Here is a 20,880-nt window from a genome sequence, read left to right as displayed (position 1 = left end):
GAACCATCACTGGGTTCCAGAAGACTGGTAGCACGGAGTTGGAGGACCGTGTGGACCAGGCTAATGAACTGAAAAAGAAAAAAAGAAACACTTGTAATTTTACACAGCAAACATACGCACACTTGGCCGTACTAACACACACACGCTGATTTTTTGATCACGTTGACACAGCCTTTACTGTAAATAACGCTCTCACAGAAAAAGTCATTCACAGAGCATCTGCTAATTGATAACTGTTTTTAGATATCTAAACCAACAAGCAGGCCAACATTGGAATATGCCTGCTAGTGAGAAATAATTACAACGTCCTGACTTAAACACAAAATGCTGTGCAATACAATAACAACAAATTACAATCCAATACACAATGCAGCGGTAACAGCACACAATAACAGCACAATCATATTTGCAGGCGTACCTTTTTAGAAGTTTTTTTTCCTCGCATTTCTGGTAGAGAAGTCTTTAATGAGGCTGGTAAAATCCAGTTTGCGCAGAATGTCAAGTTGGATGGACATCAGAGACAGGTGATTTAGCCTGTTCTGGCCGATTGTGGATCTCCAGTTTGGAAAAACAATGCTCCCCGCTGGCGTTGTTTACAGGCAAAGTCATGAATAATCGGAGAGCAATATCAACATTTGGAAATAATGACTGTAGTTTCCTTCCTCTTATAAATTGCAACAGTGATCTTGCTGAGGTGTCTTTTTTTTTAATGAATTCCCTGAATAGTTTCATTTAGTTCACAAAATCTTTATCCAGATCACCTGCATATTTCTTCTGCGGATTAGCCGCTCCTGTACAAAGATCGTGTATGGAGATGGTTGGAATGTTGTTTAGAAATCCAAATGTCTGCTGAATGTGTTTGTAGGACAGAAACCTCCAATCCAGTTCTGTGCAAGTCGGTGTATGACAGTGATAAAAACTGTTGCTTTTCTCTGCCTTTGTGAGTCCACTTTGTAGTGCTGAGACACAGTTGGAGACATTACTTTTGCATCACTCTCAAACTTGTCAAAATCATCCCATAGGCTGGCCAAATGATCCCTCAATGAGCTGATCCAAGTAACACTGTTACATAAATCCAGTACAAATGCCTGTAGAGCCGTGCTGGTCTTGTGAAAACGTTGGAGTATGTTGTTTCACGTACTACACAGAAAGGCATTCTCTAGTTTTTCCATTTTCATTTACAGTGCCCGGGCTTCATTTCGAGTGATTAGATTTTGGTTTGTGTCATCACTTAACTTTTGCAGTGACTCTTGAATTCTGGCATAGTTCTGGTTCAGTGCCTTTGTTACTTGCGCGTGTGCTGAACGTCTAGTGTCTGAAAGACTTTTTCCACAGCTCCTGCTGTGGGTCAGAGATCATCGAGGAAATGGACGAATTTAAAGTGTGCGCGGTCAACAGGGAAACCATACCATTTGACGGCTGGACCCATCATGATTAATTTACCTGGGGGTGAGGACCCCAAACTCTCCATCAGTACTCTGGTCCTCATCAGCACTTTGCCTATGGACAAACCATTGATTGGTTTCAATGTTCTGGAACAGATCATTGAGGGACAACCAGAACGGTTGATACCTACTCTTGTCACCTTGCTTTGTAATGGCATTCATCTTCCCCCTGAGAAAGCGGAAGTGATCATAAGATTCATCCAGACGGTAGAGCCAAACATGACACAAGGGCGTTTAAGAAAAGGCGAAAGGGACGTGGTTATCCATGCTGGACAGGTCACCTGGACAAGGTGCCGGGTTCCATCAACCATGAACCAGTCCGATTGCCTGGTGTTGTTTGAGGCTGATGAGGGCAGCCAGGCCCTAGAGCAGTTAGATGTCTTGACAGGGTTAGTTCAAATACAAAATTAAGCTATGCCCTACATCACAATCGCTCTAAGTAACAACACTAAACATGACATTACCGTGACAAGAAAGACCTTACAGCCGGTTGAACGTATTGTGGAGGCTGAAGCCCCAAACAAACCTCACCCTACCGTAACAGTTCATGAGGTACGGGAATGACATTGGTTGTAATCCTGATCTGAAAATGGTGATGAATTTAAAAAATGATATACGAGTGCAGAGAGCATACACTTCCATACCGAAGCCACTGCTGCGGGAGGTTAAAGAATATGTTCAAGACCTCCTGGTGAAAAGATGGATAGTAAAATCTAAGTTCTCTTATGCTACTCCCATTGTGTGCGTGTGGAAGGAAGACCGTTCACGCCGTCTCTGCATAGACTATCGTCTATTGAACCAGAAAACAGTGCCGGACCGTATCAGGAGGTTGTTGAGAGGATCCGCTTGTAAACTCTTGCGAGTGGGATCGATTACAACTTGAGAACAGGATCTTGTACCGACGAACACCAGAAAGGAAAAAACTAGTCTTACCTCTCCTGTACCAGTCCATGGTCTTAAAGCATCTTCATGACCATATGGGCCATGTTGGTACCGAGAGGGTACTTCATCTCGCGAGAGATGAAGTGACCCTCGAGCGAGGTTCTATTGGCCTCACATGAAGAGGTGTATCGAGGACTACGTAACAAAGAAATGCTGTTGCATTAAACAAAAAAAGCCAACAGCTCATGTGCGTGCACCCATGAGTAGCTTGAAGTCCAACGTGCCACTCAAACTTGTTTGTATCGACTACCTGCATCTTGAGAAAGGCAAAGGGGGGTACGAATACTTTTTTGGTTATGGTCGACCACTTTACGTGGTTTTCTCAAGCCTACCTGACCAAGAACAAATCCGGTCGCACAGCAGCTGAGCGGATCTATAATGATTTCATACCTTGCTTCGGGTTCTCCAACAAGCTCAATCACGATCAGGGGCGAGAATACGAGTACGAGCTCTTCCGGACTCTCGGGCAGCTCTCAGGGGTTGGTCATTCTCGAACATCCCCATACCACCCCCAGGGAAATCCAACAGAATGCTTTAACCGCACTTTGCTACAGAGGTTGCGTACCCTGACAGACAAAAAAAAAGAAACATGGAAAGATCATCTTCCGCAAGTTATACACGCGTATAACTGTGCTTGTCATGAGTCTACCGGTTACTCGCCACACTTCTTGCTTTTTGGTTGTCACCCCGTCTTCCGGCTGGATCTCGTTTTTAGTTTAGCTGAGCAGGCTGACCTTGTGTTGCACAAGGGATATGCTGAAAAATGGCGTAAAAGAATGACAGAGGCCTATCAGGTTGCTAACAAAAATAGCCTCTCTGCTAGTGCTAAGAGAAAGTCATACTATGATCAGAAGGTGAGGGGAGTAGTACTGAAACCAGGAGATAGGGTGTTGGTTAGGAACCTAGGAGAGCGGGTGGACCTGGCAAATTACGCTCCCACTTGGGAGAACATGATATATGTGGTCAGGGAATAGGTTTCAGATAACCCAGTGTATGTAGTCCACCCAGATGGGAATAACTAGAACCTTGCACCGAAACTTACTCCTGTTGGTCAATGATTTGCCAGTGGAGTTCCCACAACAACCAACTAAGCCAACCTCAAAACCAACGCATAGACAGGCAAATGATTGAGGGAGGGTTAAGAACCGTGACGAACAGACAGGAAATGCTGAGACCTCTGATTCAGATGATGATTCAGGTAGTGGCTATTGGTTGAGAATAACACCAACCTGGGCTGAACCCAGAACAGCAGTTGCTCCTAAGAAGCAAGCTGTTTGACAGAACGGGAGGGAACCAGTGAGGCAGCCACAGGTCCTGTCTGAAGAAAAATCTGTTCAGGGTTCGAGGAGTCATGATGAGACTGGGCGAAGGATGCCTGTAATGCAAGCCACAGACATTGTTGAGGGCCTGCCAGATATGGCTGGGATCCATGAGGGATGTCAATTAGGAAGAGAGAGTCAGGTGGAACACAAGACTGTTCCCACACTACTAGTGGATGATGTGGTGTTGATAGAGGAGGGCAGGCCGAGATGAGTGGCAATTGAGGGATGAAGTTGAGACTTACCAAGATGACTTAGAGAGCAGTGATAGTTCAGCAGCCCTTAACTTACCTCAGTCAGATGCCGAGCCTGAGTCCCCTCAGCACAGGTGTAGTGAGGAGCAGATAACAGACTCTCAGTCTAGCCCACCAACCCCACTGAGGCGATCCACTCGACAGAGGCGTCCAGGCCAAATGCTCACCTATTCATCCTTAGGTCATCCAACATACCAGTCACGGCCCACTACTGTAGGTACTTACCCTGTGCCTTCTGTTGACCTGTGGCATCTACAGCCATACTTCCAGCCTTCATTCCAAGGTCCACCTTTCGTCCAGTTTCCGTACCTATCTTTTCTTTATCCCATAGGTAGTTATTAGGAAGAAATAGCTGCCATAATGCACATATGACACACACATAAGCTATAATAGACTTGGTTACTTACTTACCCGGGAACCTAACATTCGTAAGTGCTTTTAAGTTTTGATATGACTTGAGAATTTTGAGTATTATCCTTTTGGGGTTTGGTAAGAATACAGTTATTTTAAGTTAAAATTGGGTTAAAGTGTCAGGAGCCACTTTTGTTGTCAGGGAGCGTGTGGCAGCCCTGAGAGGGAATGGCCACATTAATATTATGTTATGGGACACTTTCATTAATATATGTATTTATTTTGCATGTTCTCCCTGTGTCTGCGTGGGTTTTCTCCGGCTTCCTCCCACAGTCCAAATACATGCACGTGTTAGGTTAATTGATGACTCTGAATTGCCCGTAGGTGTGAATGTTTGTCTGTCCTTTCTGTCTCTATGTGCCCTGTGATAGACTGGCGTCCTGTCCAGGGTGTACCCCGCCTCACGCCCAATGTCAGCTGGGATCGGCTCCGGCCCCCCACGACCCCGATAGGGACAAGCAGTTGAAGATGAAATAATGAATGAACCATATGAAAGTGGTCATTTTATTTTGAGGGGGGTTACGGTAAAGGAGCCCCACCTTCCGCTGCTACCTCAGACACGTTCTGGAGGAAAACGGAGCCACATGGTGTCTTCATTACTCCGCTCTTCATCTGCTTCTACAGGTAACATATTTGTCACCACGGTCCTCATCCTTGGGACCCTTAACACAGACACCAACAGACTAAACAAACTGATCAGGAGGGCCTGGGATGTCGTGGGGGAGGAGCTGGACACCCTGACGACCGTGGCAGAGAGGAGGATGCTGCCCAGGCTCCGGTCCATCCTGGACAATGTCTCCCACCCTCTCTACGACATACTGGCCCAGCAGAGGAGCACCTTCAGCAGAAGACTCCTCGCACCCAGATGCACCACAGGAAATCTTTCCTGCCTCTGTACATTAAACTATACAATGCATCCCTTGGAGATCCTGTCACCTCCTCTCTGTAATTCAGACTCAACCACAGACAATCTGTTCTTTTGCACATTAGTCCCGCATTTTTGATTTTGTATATATTTCACTACTGTAAATAATATTTATTCATTCATTCATCTTCAACCGCTTATCCCGGGGTCGGGGTCGCGGGGGGGCTGGAGCCGATCTCAGCTGACATCGGGCGTTAGGCGGGGTCCACCCTGGACAGGACGCCAGTCTATCGCAGGGCACATAGAGACGAACAGAGACAGACAACCATTCACACCTAAGGGCAATTCCTAGAGTAATCAATTTCTGTAAATTTAAATTTGAGTTTTTCCAATATATGTTGTCTGTATAATATTTGTTGTTTGTATATCAGCAGTTTTGTAACAAAAATAATTTCCCCCTGGGATTATTAAAGTATTTCTGATTCTGATGAACTGTTAATTGTACATGTTCTATAGTAAACAGATATATCCACTCCACTCACAGGATGTAACATAACACCACTGAGTATAATGCAGTCAGATACAACTCTACCCCTCTGACCTCAATGATAATATAATGATAATCTCAATGATGTCACAGTTCAGTCATCCAGCCCTCAGTAGTTTGACATTGATCCTGCCTCTGCCCAACTCAGCTCTACTCACCTGTGCACACAGCTGCCTCTCATCACATGCAATCAGCCAAGTATATAATCACCAGCTCCACATTCACTCCTTTGCCAGATTGTTCTATGCCATGCAAGACTTTCCAGCATTCTTCTGCCTGTCTTCCTGGTACCGACCTCGCCTGTCCCTGCTTCGTCTGCATCTTGGTAAATCGACCCAGCCTTCCGTCCCAAACCAATAGTTTAGCCTCTCCTCTCCTGATTCCTGTTTGCCGTTTTCTGAACCGTTGGCCTGTCTGCCTGAGTCTGAGTAAACCGTTGAACTTTTACCACTGTTTCTGAGTCCTTTGTACTGCAATTGGGTCCATACACCACCCGTTACAAATGACATATAATGTGATGAACTCATCTCAAAACTGGACTTATAAACACCTCAAATATGATTCAACTGCAGACTAATAAAAAACAAACAATAAAGCTTAATCATCTCTAAAACAGTTTGAACAAAAAACATTGTAAACTTCATGTACATAGAATTCATTGCGGGGCTCTTGTGTCAGACTACATTTTTTAACAGGTTTTCTACATACTAGATTTTATTTTTATACTATATTGTCTTTACCTCTGTGTTTCTTCACAAATTATAAAATTGAGCTGCATAATCTGCATTTTCTCCAGGCTCTCTTGGCAAGCACCTGAGAGGTTGATGGACCAGTGATGCTGACATCTGATCACCCTATCAGTGAGACACTGAATCACTGAATCTGATTTAAAAGCATGTTTGCTTCCTCAGCATTCGCATTTGCCCTAACAGATCACATCATCATCTCATCAAAGACTGCTGTACCTCCCTTTCCACACCTGCCAAAACATCACCGGGGACATTTGGCCTGTCACACAACATTCACAGTTTAACACAGGACATCAGTGTGAAAGTTTACTGCTTAAGATCATTCATCAAGAAAAAGTCAGATCAAAGTCTACAATTCATATGATTCAACGGCATGGATAAAAGTTTTTTAAACATTGCAAGACATTGTTTTTACCTTTATAACTATTCACTTTTGCATAGTTGAGTTGCATATATCATGATTGTCAATGTGTGCATTTTGATCTAAAACTTGAAGTCAATTAAAACACGTTTCTAATATTAAAATAGATAATTTAGGATTGCACGGTTTTAGTGACTGCTTTCTTCTTTTAAATGGATACATCCTCTTTTTTACTTTTCACCATATGGTACATCCATATTTTAAATCATATCATGTGTTTTGAGCTTTGCTGGTGGAGTAAACGCTTAGCTTACATTTGTACTGCAGAATATTTCCACCTTAACTGCAGTTCCTGAATATAAGAATACATTAATAGTTTGTATATTTAGGGACGTTGGTTCATAGTCTTGTTACTTCTGTATGGAGGCCTAACCATTAATGCAGTATGTGATCTCAAGTGCATAAACTGTTTTATACAGTAAGACACTGTGATTAATTTTGTAGATTGTCACCCAAATGAGACATTTCATAATCTAAATTCCTCCTCTTTCTGGAAACTGTCTCCTGATGACGACAGACGTGAAGGTAAGGATTTTGTAATGTGTCTGCCACCGGCCGAGCAGATGACCTGCATCTTACAGTAGCTGTGTAATGAGAGTGTCTGGTGATAGGGACACATTATATACAGTTAATTATATTAACATCAAATGTAGATATAGGTAGTGATTAGGTAATACTTGTAAAAGTCCAGAAAATTGCCCAGATTCAGTTTTAAAATAGTTTTCAATTTACTTTTTGATTCATAGGTTTGTAGGTTTGCATGTTTTAAAATGTTACTATTTATTTATTTAGCTGTGGTATTTGCAAGTTCAAAGAGATAAGTCAACCTTACATATAAAACATTAGGTATATGGTATGAAAGACAATGAGTTCTGGGTTTTAAAAGCTGCTGGACACTCAAACTTGGTCTAGAACATGTGGTAAGAAAGTAAATAGGGTATAAATGATTTCAGCCTCTCTCGATCCGTGCTCTTCTCCTGTGGTTCCTGACAGCGCCATATACGTAGTGTGGAGTTATTTAATGTAATTCCAGATATGACTGATAACATATACACATTTGTTTCTGTTAGTGGCAAGTATTAATATCCGTGCCTGTGCTATATTATTATTACAATTACTAGTTTAGTTAAAGGCTGATGTAACTTTGCAGTGTTGTGATGTGACTGTTAGCTGCTGCTGTTAGCGCTTGTCAGCTAACAGAGGTCGACAGAGAGCTGTTCACTTCTCACACAACGATATTTTTCAGTTATTTCTCCTCTCCCTGTCAACTTTCAAAATAAGCATTGTGATCCATATAAGAAACTGAAGACTCCCTTCTCCTACATCACATCTGGATAGGTGATTTTTTTGATGCAGAAGTAAAATATCTTTACAAAAATGACTCCAGATGTCGATATAGTGTGTGTGTATATATATATTTCTTCAGTTTCTACATCATTTTCCTACACATTGATTAACAGGGTTCCCTAACCTGCAAGTTGCTCTTTAACCTTAGGGCGACAAATTATTGGCAGTTTGTTTTGTTTCACAGAACCTACTAAAACGACACTTTAATAACGACAGAGAAAGTGAGGAAAAATAAATATGACGGTGTGTCACCTCTGGCCACTGAGTGGGTCGTTTACCCACTTCTCCTCCGGTTGGCTGTATGGACAAACTCTTTAATTGTTTCCATATAACGTCAATCATCGCTCGGCAACAACATAATATCGCTGTCTGCCTGACTAACGTTAGTCATTACAGGATGTAGCATCCTCAGCTTAAGCAATGGCTAACTCTTAAACTGATGGTCCATGAAGATTTTATTCACAGAGCATAATCCTGAACACACCGTAAGAGCTGAGTGAAAAGAACAAACAAAACTGCACATTTTGCATACTTATACAAACAATAGCCCTTAACATGTGTAGTAAGTAATTTCACACAAAAAAGAGTTACCAGAAACAAGTGGTCAACCTTATAAAATACTAGGCCCCTGCTGCAAACCACACACACACCACATACATTTAGAAATAGTCACATTAATTAATTTTCATATCAAAGAAAATATTATCAGCATCATGGACATGGAGGGCTGAGCTAGAAGCCTAAATGCACTTTCAACACACGCACACACACACACTAGCAAGTGAACACACAGAACATATCCCGTGCAAACCATTAACTAATTCGTCGTAACAAATAAAATCAAACCTTGTTCACTCTCCAGAGAGGTGCTGCGGGTTTTCTTATTTATTCAATACTTTGTTACAGTGAAACAGCGACATCTCTCTGCATCTCTCTGAAGCTTGTGTGCTATTTTTGGCGCAGTTGCACCCGGATGTCCAAAGGGAACTGAGCGTCAAACGAAAAACGCGCCTTCAAAATAAAAGCCCCTAATTGACTCAAACAATGAATAATTTTTTTTTTTTTTAAAAAGGGGACTACACCTGGTTTAGGGCCAATTCGTAATTACAGTAAAATCCAAGTAATTTTAAAGGATCATTTACACAAGATGTTTCCAGTTTATTTTCACCGGGATGGGGGCGTGGCCTCGTGTTAGACCATGTTATAAAAGGGTGAGACGCTCCGCTGATGCGACTGACCGCACGCTGCCGTCGTTTGGAAGAGGAAGTTGTAGCAGACAACTGAGCTCGCTGGTAGGTGAACCTTTAAGCAAAGTGACAATTTTACACACCAGTTGTAGATAGTTCTCCAACGTCAATTTACGACACGGTTTTGTTAGTGATCACGACAAAGGCGACCGTTTTTCCCGTAAGAAATCCAAACGTATGTTTTGCCAAATGTACGTTAGAGCGCTAACCTAACCTAACGCCTAGTTAGCGGCTGACGCTAACTGTCCTGAACAATAACAGCTAGTTAGCTGGCAGCCGGCTCGGTCTCCGTCAAGAAGTCGAAGTACAGGCCGAAAGTAAGTTCTTGAAACGACAACAGTCCGTTTTTATGTACAGTGTTTGCTCACTCATCCTTTAACGCCAACGACGGTGCAATGTGTTTTCGAGAAGCTGGTTGACAAAAACAAGGCCGGGTGGCTCCTCTGGGTCCAACGAGGAAAGAGCCGGGGGACTGAAGGGGTCGGGCGAATCAAGCATTGTAATAAAAAACATCTGCCAAATGTCGACAGAGGGAAGATTGATGTTTCTAAATGGTATTATTTTTTAGTTTATACATGAATGAGGCACACAGCCTTTCACCGCAAAACTGCCACCTTCTTTCTGTATGCTTGATTAAAATGTATGTCAAGGTGGATTTTGACAACCTGTCCTCAAGTATCGAGTGTTTATATAAACAAAGGGCATGACACTAACTTTTTTGCTCACCTGCCACTGTGGCTAGTGGTTTGTAAAAGGTTACCAGCCACTCAGCATTCTCACTAGCCACACATTTGGATAGACAGATACACACTTACTTATTGTATATTAAGAAAAAAAATACCCTATATAAAGGGTAGCTGCTTCATAAAAACTGGTGCAGGTGTGTTACAGCAGGGAGAAACCTAAAACATGCAGGGCAGTAGCTCTCCAGGAGCAGGATTGGGCTATAACAACAGTAACACCAAAGCCTAATGCAATTCAAATACATACAATTCATAAAACACAGAACAAAGCCTTACTAATTACTCTATATGCAGGATATCTAAGCAGCAATCACGTACAGGTGCATCTCAGATCAATAGACCACCATGACATTTTTCCCCCCATATGAGATTACTGAAACGTTGTTCTTTTACAGTTTCAAATGTGAAGTTTGTATTACAAATCACAAACGAAACCCCTTTTGCTTTTACCCCGCTGTAAGAAACTACAATCTGTGCAGTACTTTGTTTCCCTAATGGCATCATACGTTAGCCGCTCTCTACCTGCCTTCCACATGTAGTTGATCTGTCTGGACCTACTTCTGTAGTTGTAGATGTGTTTCTCGACGTAACTGTCTGTCAGGAGTGCTCATGGGAGTCGAAGTGTTATTGTATCACTTTGCCAACAGTTTATTAATTCAGATGACCTTTGAGAAGACTCCAATTAAGTTCAACCATTCAAAGTTGCTAGTAGGAGCAGCTTTATATGTAAAGTTATATGTATATGCAACTATATATATATATATATATATATATATATATATATATATATATATATATATATAAAATGTGTCTACATGTCTGTTACCAGGCAGACTGGACTTGCAACATGTTTTTCTGTGCTTAGTTGTTTTTGTTTCAGTTGTGACTCATAGTCACGCAGGTACATGTCCTCCAGTTTATTTGTTTGATCGTATGCACTTAATTCAATAATCTGATGTGGCTTCAACGCCCCCTTTACTTGTGCCGAAAAAGCTTGCCGATTCAAGTTCAAATAGTGTCATCTCATTCTCTTCAGATAATGTTCCAAGTGTGACGACTGAGACATGGTACTGCTGTGATTTTTGTTTTTAATAAATAGTTATAGTAAACTGGCAACTAGCAAATATTATCTAGTTTACATCTAATGCACCTGCTAGTTTTGGATCAGCTCTAGTTTGAGATCGACTTGTATCCACTGAGTTGGCATGAATTGATTGATATTTTTGAATGAGTTGTTCAGCACAACTTATGTTCATGCATTTGCAGGCTTGTAATGGACAAAAATGCCTGCATTTCAGACAGTTAACACTGTAGCACAGACAGCTGTGTTTCATTTTACGCTGCACGGTGTACCTTCCAGTTTGTTCCACTGTACTGTAGTACTTAGGTGTTTATATATGAATGTCTAGATTTCTTTCTATGCTGTTGTGGAAAGCAGTCGTCTCATTCAAAGCATTTGTTTCCATTTGAAATTGAATTACAACATCAGCAGGTTAAAATGAGAAGTGTTGGAGAGGTTACTAAAATGTTGTCAATTTGATCCATCTATTTAAGGTAGTATTTAATTTCAGGTCTACTATTGTGAGTTTGTTTGTGTGTGCTGGAAACGCATAGTTTAGAATAACATTAAATCTGTGTATGTATGGAAAACATCTCATTTTAAAGCATTATTTATAGAAAACTTTTGCTGCACACAATATTGTGAACTAATGCCACAGTATAGTGCATTAATCACACTATTTTAGAATGAGTTTGTTGTTTTTCGTTCTATCAATATGGCTGACTTTGACCACCCTGACGTGACAGTTTCTGTTAACCCTGGCTCAGTGAACCATCTGTTCATCACATGGGCACTAACCAAGGTGCACATTACGTAGCTAAGCAGGAAATAAAAAGATGGCCTAACTTTGATCTCTGACGATGGTTTGAGTCTTGAGAAACACCTGACTTTTTCTAATCTATATTTAGTCCAGTGAATAATGTATGTCAGAGGTGATCTGTGAATTCCAGCTGCCAGTGATTTACAGACAGAAGGAACTTTAACTTTAGTACAACTGTTAGAATGACCGACCTTGTGTCACATACTGTGCTTCACAGTATGGTAGTCACTGGAGGGCTGTGCTCGTTCCTTTCAGAAGGAATTCAAGTGTACTCTCCAGCTCTTATGGGAACTTAAGTGTTTTTTTTGTGTAGGCTTCATTTCAGAATTTGGATTTAGTTTAAGGGTTTGATTCTGTTTATTAGTCGAATTAAAGTTGTTTTCCATCTTTTTGTCTTGGGAGGGGTTGCTTATGTTCTATAATTGGGTCACAACAAAAACCTGTTTAAGGTGGCAGACTGGCATGTCTGAAATGTCTTGTGTGCTTTGCGTGCATGGTGTATGTTTACTTACGTGGAGCGCTAATGGGAAGTGGTCGTGTTTTCTGTTAAGTCGTCATCTGACAGGTTGTCGTGCTTCACTGGCTTAAAATTATGAAAGTATTTGTTCTGCCAAATCAGGAACAGAATTCTTCATAACAGACTTTTTTTACTAAGGGCGCACTTACACTGTCCGTCCGTACCGTGCCCCATGCTTTAGGGTACTTGCCCCTTCCCTCTCCCCCCGCGGGCCAGGCCCGTTTGTACTCCCACTACCTAGGCCTCGCGCGAATACTTCTTGCCTGCCTATACGTCATCACGAGGTAACACGTCACACGCATTGATGACGTCATCGCAATGCGTCGCTTTGTTTGCAAATATTTCCATAGACCTCGAGTTTTTGTGCGTCTTCTCCGACAGTTTTTGAATAATTTCATCCGACCAAATCTGCAGTAAACACTCCACCTCCGCATCACACCAACATGAACCTTTCGCCGCCATTGTTTTAAATGTCCACGCATGGGCCGTCTTTTTTTCTTTCTTTCTATGTCCGAACAAGTGCATGTGAAATGACGTCAGAGCTGCCGCAGGGCTCGTACAGGTTCCCACGCTCGTGCACGTACATGTGCAAACATACTTTACAAAAGCCCACCTCTCCCAAACGGTCCGTGGCCGGCAAGCGGGCTAGGTGCGGTATGGTTGCACTCACACTGGTCAAACGAAATAGACTTTTACCCGTGGAACGGTGTGACTATTTGTCTGTACATTATGACCTGTAAATACCCATGTATTGATTTGGCCAAAGTCACAGTTCAGATTATCTTTAGTGTCATGTACTAAAGCTGAGTCTCCGTCATTTCCACATCTCAGACACCAATGACGACTGACTGAGCTGATTTTTATTTTCACCAAACCTCAAGGAGTAATACATAATGCAACCCACTGCTCCTTGCTGTCATTTCTGGGATTGCACTGTTAACTTCCTCACTTTTGTGGAAACACACAGCGCTTTACAGAGTCGGACTCTCAGCTTCTTCAGACTTCAATGGGGAAGCGTAGAGCGGGTGTTTCCACTGCAGCGAAACTAGACGGTCATCAGATAAATGCTGGACTTTGTCCCGCCCATCGGACGCTCAGCGTCTCTGGAGGTCTATGGGACGCTCGGCTACTGCATGGTGATTGGATGAGCTGTCTGAGGCAGAATCCTTTTTTGATTGACAGCTAAATGAGCGAATCAACGATCTTTAAGAATAAACATCCAGCGGAGCGTTTTTCATTCCGTTGTTCTGAACTGATCCGGAGACTTTACCGATCCCCAGAGACTTTGTCTTTGTCAAAAACGACTAGCGTGTTTGGAGACTCTGTTCTGTCACTCTGCGGTTTCTTCTCCCCCGTCATGATCACTCACAGGCGGTCACACTTCACAGTAGCCTGGTGCAGCAGCTCCAGCTGGGCCAAGGCCATTTAAGCAGCCTCGCTCTGCTGGCCATTGAGGGCGCACTCACACTGTCCGTCGGTACCGTGCCCCGTGCTTTACGGCACTTGTCCTCCCTCTCCCTCCGCGGGCCAGGCCCATTTGTACTCACACTGCCTTGGCCTCGCGCGAATGCTTCTTGCTGCCTATACGTCACCACGCCGTAACACGTCACACGCCTTGATTGACGTCATTGCGATGCGTCGCTTTGTTTTTGTTTTGGAGTTTTTGTGCATCTTGTCGGACTGTTTTGGAATATTTTCATCTGTCCAAATCTGCAGTAAACACTCCACCTTGGCATCACACAAGCGTGAACCTTTCACCGCCATTGTTTTAAATGTCCGCACGTGGTGCATCTTTTTCTATGTTCGAAAAGGTGCACATAAAATTACGTCAGAACCACTGTAGGTCTCATGCTCGTACACGTGCGCACGCTCGTGCTGGTACATGTGCAAACGTGCTTTACCAAAGCCCACCTCTCCCAAACGGTCAGTGGCCGGCAAGCGTGCTGCAGCTAGACTCGGTACGGTTGCACTCACACTGGTCAATCAAACTAGACTTGACCCGTAAAACCTGTTTGGGCACGGTACGGATGGACAGTGATTGCGCCCTGAGGACACTGGTCAAGTCCCTGGAAAAGACTCCTAGTTGGTACAACAAGGTCACAGATCATTTTCTCTAAAAGGAACGAAGGCTAGAATTTACATATAAATAAACAAACTTATGATGTAGGTCGGGAAAATTAGCTTCCCCTCCTTGAAAGACCAGCAGCCGCCACTTGTGGAAACATGGTTGAATTGTGAATCGCATCAGCAAATTCATGTGTTGGGCAAGATCTCAGATATTACTTCATTTTGGTGAGATGTGGAGGAAATGATGCACTCAGCTCCTCAACATTGCATAAGAAGCATTCAGAAATTAAACTGTGATTGCCTAACTTTAAACTGCAGTGTTTGCTGCAAGTCATGTCAAATACTGAATCTCCAGTTTAGTGTTGCTTTGTTGGGAACACCATGATTTCTGCACACAAAAATGCCAAAGTTGTGTTAGTCTTGAAAATTTGAGTTTGTTAAAATTACATTTAAAGGCTTTACATAGTGGGTTTACTTTATAGTTTTGGATTTTTTAAAAGTCACTTTTGATACATTGTATACAGACAGTAGGGCTTTAGATAGACGTGTCTCCCAAAGCATGTTGCAAATGCTGTTTTATTTATTTATTTTTAATAAAATTATCTTATCAGTCAGATGCAATGTTTGAGAGTAGACTCAGATCAACACATGCTGTAGTAGGTTGTCTTGGTTTGGACTTGGTAGCACAGAGGAGGAGTTAGTCCTCTAGGAGGTAACTTCCTGTCATGCTTGAAAGAAAAATGGTTGAAAAAATGTATGTGTTCCTTGTGATTAGTTCACAGCTTTGGGAGCACATGACTGGAATTAATGGTATTTGAACCTGATTGGTGCATGAAACACTACACATGACATTTGTAGGCTGCTGCTTCCCAACATGTCTGTCTTCTAGTAACAGTTTTACCTATTGTATTGATTTTATTGTCCCAGAACAATAGGAAACTGGTGATTAGGTCATGACTTGGCATGAAAAAATTAGGAAGGCATTTTCGAGTACTGTATCCATGCTAAAGTTTTGTTTTGTCTTTCTGCAGCTGTGGAAAAATGGCATCCAGGAAGAAAATACTCTTGAAAGTTATCATCCTGGGAGATTCTGGGTGAGTCACAACACAGGATATTTCTCTCCTACATGTCAAAACCAGTAATTCAGGGCCAGTTAGGTCTGTCCTAAAATAGTTTGGTGGGAAAAACCCTAAATGCCAAGATATTATTTTTGTTGAGTCAAATGATTGAAGATTTGTTTGTGTTAGTTTAACTTCCCTGTTGGCAGGAGTTATGACTCTCCCATAAGCTGTATCCAGGCAGAACAGCCCTACATTTTTCAGCCACACGTTTTTCTGCAGAGTAATAAGACATAATCACTGCTATTGCCTGTGAAAAGTATTTGCATTCTTATCTGTTATCCTGCTGTCTGTTGTCTTCTACTTTCAGTGTTGGAAAGACCTCCCTAATGAACCAGTATGTGAACAAGAAGTTTAGTAACCAGTACAAAGCTACAATAGGAGCAGACTTTCTGACCAAGGAGGTGATGGTGGACGACCGGCTTGTTACAATGCAGGTACAGTACGATCACAGATACAGAGAATGAAACTGTTGTCTGTAAAAAGGGCTGCTCAGTTAATCAAATTTTATTTTCATTTAGGATTGTGGCTTCCAACGGTTATGAAAACAAGATAATGGAGATAAAATTGTTGTTGTGCTACATTCAGTTTCACAATGACTATCTCGTTTGTGTTATTAATTCCATTTTTGGGGGGGACTGGAGTATGTTGAATAGTGTTGAAAACATGTTAAAAAGTTTTCTGTAGGTTGTGAGCAGAATATGTTGTACACATACCCTGGAATATGGTTTCACTTGTTGTGACTTTATTTATGAAATGTTTCTTAATAAAGAAAAAACCGGCATGTTTCCATGTTTCCTTCTGTCTGCTTAAGCAATACTGCAGCCTAATCACGGTTCCATTCGCACATTTAGAACATATTCTGAAGTAAGGATATAGTTTTAAACTGAATTATATTATGTATCATTATTATACTATATTTTATAATATATTGTGTTTTGGTTGTTTTTCAATTGTATTTAAAGTTAAGAAAATCCACTGATGCAAAAACATTTTTTTCAAAAGTTCAAGAAATACATGATGTTTCCAAAGTCATTATCTCCAAAAGCCACGATTGTTAATATTCGGTCATCGGATAAATGCTGGGCTTTGTCCCGCCCATCGGACGCTCAGCGTTTCTGAAGGTCTATGGGACAGTGGGCTGGCCCAGACACTCGGCTTCTTCATGATGAACTCGGAGACCTTACCGACCCCCAGGGACTTTGTCTTTTTTAAAAACAACTAGCGTTGTGTTTGCCGACTCTGTTCTGTCACTCTGCGGTTTCTTTCCCGAACGAGCAGCGGCAGCTGCGGAGCTTCTCTCCCGTCCAGCTCCAGCTGGGCCAGGGCCGTTTAAGCAGCCTAGCTCTGCTGCCATTGAGAGGACACTGGCCAAGTCCCTGGAAAAGACTCCTAGTTGGTACAACAAGGTCACAGATCATTTACTCTAAAAGGAACGAAGGCTAGAATTTACATATAAATAAACAAACTTATGATGTAGGTCGGGAAAATTAGCTTCCCCTCCTTGAAAGACCAGCAGCCGCCACTGGTGGAAACATGGTTGAATTGTGAATCGCATCAGCAAATTCATGTGTTGGGCAAAATCTCAGATATTACTTCATTTTGGTGAGATGTGGAGGAAATGATGCACTCAGCTCCTCAACATTGCATAAGAGCATTCAGAAATCAAACTGTGATTGCCTAACTTTAAATTGCAGTGTTTGCTGCAAGTCATGTCAAATACTGAATCTCCAGTTTAGTGTTGCTTTGTTGGGAACACCATGATTTCTGCACACAAAAATGCCAAAGTTGTGTTAGTCTTGAAAATTTGAGTTTGTTAAAATTACATTTAAAGGCTTTACATAGTGGGTTCACTGTATAGTTTTGGATTGCTAATATTTTAATTGTTAATATTCATGTCCATTTTGTCTCCTTGTGGCGGTCTAGATCTGGGACACAGCTGGACAGGAGAGGTTTCAGTCTTTGGGTGTTGCGTTCTATCGTGGCGCAGACTGCTGTGTGCTGGTGTTTGATGTGACTGCACCCAGCACCTTCAAGACACTAGAAAGCTGGAGGGATGAGTTCCTGATCCAGGCCAGCCCCCGAGATCCTGAGAGTTTCCCCTTTGTGGTGCTAGGCAACAAGATTGACCTGGAGAACAGACAGGTTGGTGTCAGTCAGAGACCTCAATTTTCATTCATTTTTTAATAATTAATATACAAAACAAGTGTATAGATTATTACATTTATAAGGGCATGGAGAGAAAAGATACAGGGACCATGAAGTCACATTCATGTCAACACATTTTTTTTTCCCCCACAGTAACAGCTGAGGCCACTGTGTCATCACAATTATTGGGCTTTTAAAAGAAACATCAGCTGCTGTGATATCAGCAATGTCTGTTGATGCTGCCCTGACTAATAATTTTCCTGGTCCAGTCATCATTCAGCTCCATTAGTTGACAAATTCATTTTTCAGAATCTTCTCATATTATGAGAATGAAACTAAATCTGTCCAGCTGATGCTGGAGTTGAGCCACACTGCCAACATAGCGGAACCACTTGGCGAGGTAATGGCTGTTTTGAGATTACTGCAGATAAGAGGGTCGCTGTTGTGCACTGCAAATCTGGCTCAAGACCCGTCCTGGGGAAATGCGAGGGGAGTTCGTTGCCAGGCACACTTAGCATTTGTGCATAAACGCGGCTCTGAAACAAGATCCACTCTTTCAAGCCTTACTGCTGCCAGGCGTCTTGTTCACGCAAAGTGTGCGGAATGATGTCAAAATGTTAGAGAACCATTAGAACCATTGTGCATCTCTATTCTTTTGGGGGATTTGTGGGTTTTTTTGTGATTTCACACAGAACCCAAAGAAATCAAAGTATACGCCAATTCCTTTTTCCCAAATATAGTTTCTATAACTTTAGATAGTTTCAATTACCCTTAGGTATGTTCTTGTTTTATGATAAGTTTGGCTTTAATTTACGTGGAAATACTTCCATCTTTTTGCACCATGCTGACTTTTTTAAATGCCATATCATGATCTTGAATCAATTTTGTCAAAAAAAGTGACATATCTTTTAAGTTTAACATTTCTGACTTCATGTAAAATGATTTTTCATTTGGAGACAACCTTGAACTCACCCTTGAACATTCCAGCACACCATATTGATGAATCTCTTCCTCTTCATACACACAGATAACCACCAAAAAGGCTCAGGGTTGGTGTCAGAGCAAGAACAACATGCCCTACTTTGAGACCAGCGCCAAAGAAGCCATAAATGTAGATCACGCATTCCAGACAATTGCACGCAACGCCCTCAAACAAGTGAGTTAACAGTTGCTTGAACTGAAAAAGGAAAGAAAGTGAAGTTGTGTGCTTTATTTGTAGATACTGATGCAACAATGATAGCAGTATAATTCAAAACTCAGTCTTAATGACTTTATCCGTTTAATTTTCTCCATTGCTGATTATTATCTTTTGCTGCCTTTCAGGAGACAGAGGGGGAGTTTTATAATGAGTTCCCAGAGCCCATAAAACTGGATAAGTATGACGGAGCTAAACCTTCAGCAGAAAGCTGCAGCTGCTAAAGGACAACTTGGACCATCTTCTCTCTCTCGGCTTTCTGAAACACCCTGTCACCATCACCTCCACCTTGCTCCCAGGGAAAGGACTTCCCTACTGGTCTTCCTCCTTCACGCCACGGTTCATTCCATTGACACAACCCCTCATGCAGTAATCTGCACATGGATGTGCCCCCTCCCCCCTACTTAGTACACAAAGTAATACACTAGCATACACTCGCTTACAAATCCAGTGCCAAGATCACAAGAGAGAAGAACATCTCTTCTGACCTCAGTCCCTGATGCGATAGCGAGTGATCTTTTGTCCAAACCACCTATTTTTCTGACATTGGTCACTGACTCTCACAATGAGGGGGAAATTGGGAACTTAAAATGGACTAGCTGGAGCTCTGTGATGTGAGATGCTGTTGGCTAATGTCATATAATATTCTCTTTCTGTTTTCTATTTTCTTTTCTGTCAAAAAGATAATCAATATATATACACATCTATATGTTAATATTAAATATTAGCTGATTTTGTTTCTCAAGCCAGTCTGATAAACATTCTTGTTTTTTTGCACTTTTTATGTTTTTGCCTTTAAATATTATAGAGGGATGACTGATTTAGACAATGTCTGCTACCACGCGCCTTTTTAGTAAGCTTCAAATTATACCTCTTGTTTACCCTGTCAAATATCCCCTGAGAATCTGCTGAACACTGGGGATTGTACTGCCTTTGCCCTTCGAGGTTGTGTGAACAATCAGAAATGTTCATACGTAGATATTAAGTAAAAGCTGATAACCCAGTCACAGTGGAAAACATAGATTCATTCCTTGATATATTAATGTTTGTGTTTTATTTAACATTACTTGTACTGCTATTATTACTGCTGTACCTGTTCTGTCCTTCATCAGACAGCTTTCATCGCTGTGGAATTACAATACCCATCACCAACACAGCATTCACCTGTCTTCTGTCATGTCTTTGTTATTGCTGTTCTCTCTATCTGCTTGTAGCTCAGGTTGGCTAAGCACTTACTATTTTTGACGGATTGTACATTAGTGTATAGATGGTAAAGGTAAATGGCTATTGGATTGAACTGAAATAGGTTACTCCTTCTCCTTATGGAAAAAAACAAACTGCGATGCCAATGATGTTGTCAAAGAAAATTGGGAGGTCAAATTAAAAAAAAATGTTGAATATACCAATGGTCTTAGCGCTGTCTCAATATTGTTTGTTTGATTTCTTTCACTTCATGTATCCACTTGAATTTTAAAATATGAATATAATTACTTTTTTAAGTATTTGTGTACACAAGAGGAGTCTGATCTAAATTGTTTCCTCCTCTGTGTTTATGATTTAGGAAGAGGAGAATTTTCTTTCATCGTGGAAAAACATTGTCAAATTCTTTGTCTTTTTTTTTTTTTTGTCTGTTTTCAACCTTTTTTAATTTGTGAAAACGGTAGA

At 41.6% G+C, this 20,880-nt stretch overlaps 1 protein-coding gene across 2 annotated transcripts; it reads left to right on the top strand.

Moving 5' to 3' along the window:
• The first annotated feature begins 9,540 nt into the window (after positions 1 to 9,540).
• On the top strand, positions 9,541 to 20,586 carry LOC310965615 (ras-related protein rab7-like). 2 transcript variants are annotated; one of them, XM_083939317.1, is made up of 6 exons: positions 9,541 to 9,592; positions 15,786 to 15,848; positions 16,183 to 16,309; positions 17,799 to 18,017; positions 19,048 to 19,176; positions 19,344 to 20,586. In XM_083939317.1, exons 2-6 carry the CDS (start codon positions 15,796 to 15,798, stop codon positions 19,437 to 19,439), a joined length of 624 nt encoding a protein of 207 aa, XP_083795443.1. In that variant the 5' UTR covers positions 9,541 to 9,592; positions 15,786 to 15,795; the 3' UTR covers positions 19,440 to 20,586. The 2 variants fall into 2 exon arrangements, with proteins under 2 accessions (XP_083795443.1, XP_083795444.1); XM_083939318.1 differs by lacking the exon at positions 9,541 to 9,592 and adding an exon at positions 9,719 to 9,864.
• Positions 20,587 to 20,880: the final 294 nt, after the last annotated feature.

Source organism: Echiichthys vipera (genome assembly GCF_963691815.1).
Source record: "Echiichthys vipera genome assembly, chromosome: X".
NCBI lineage: Eukaryota > Metazoa > Chordata > Actinopteri > Perciformes > Trachinidae > Echiichthys > Echiichthys vipera.
The sequence above is the reverse complement of the archived record's forward strand: the minus strand, read 5'-3'. Positions and strand labels throughout refer to the sequence as shown.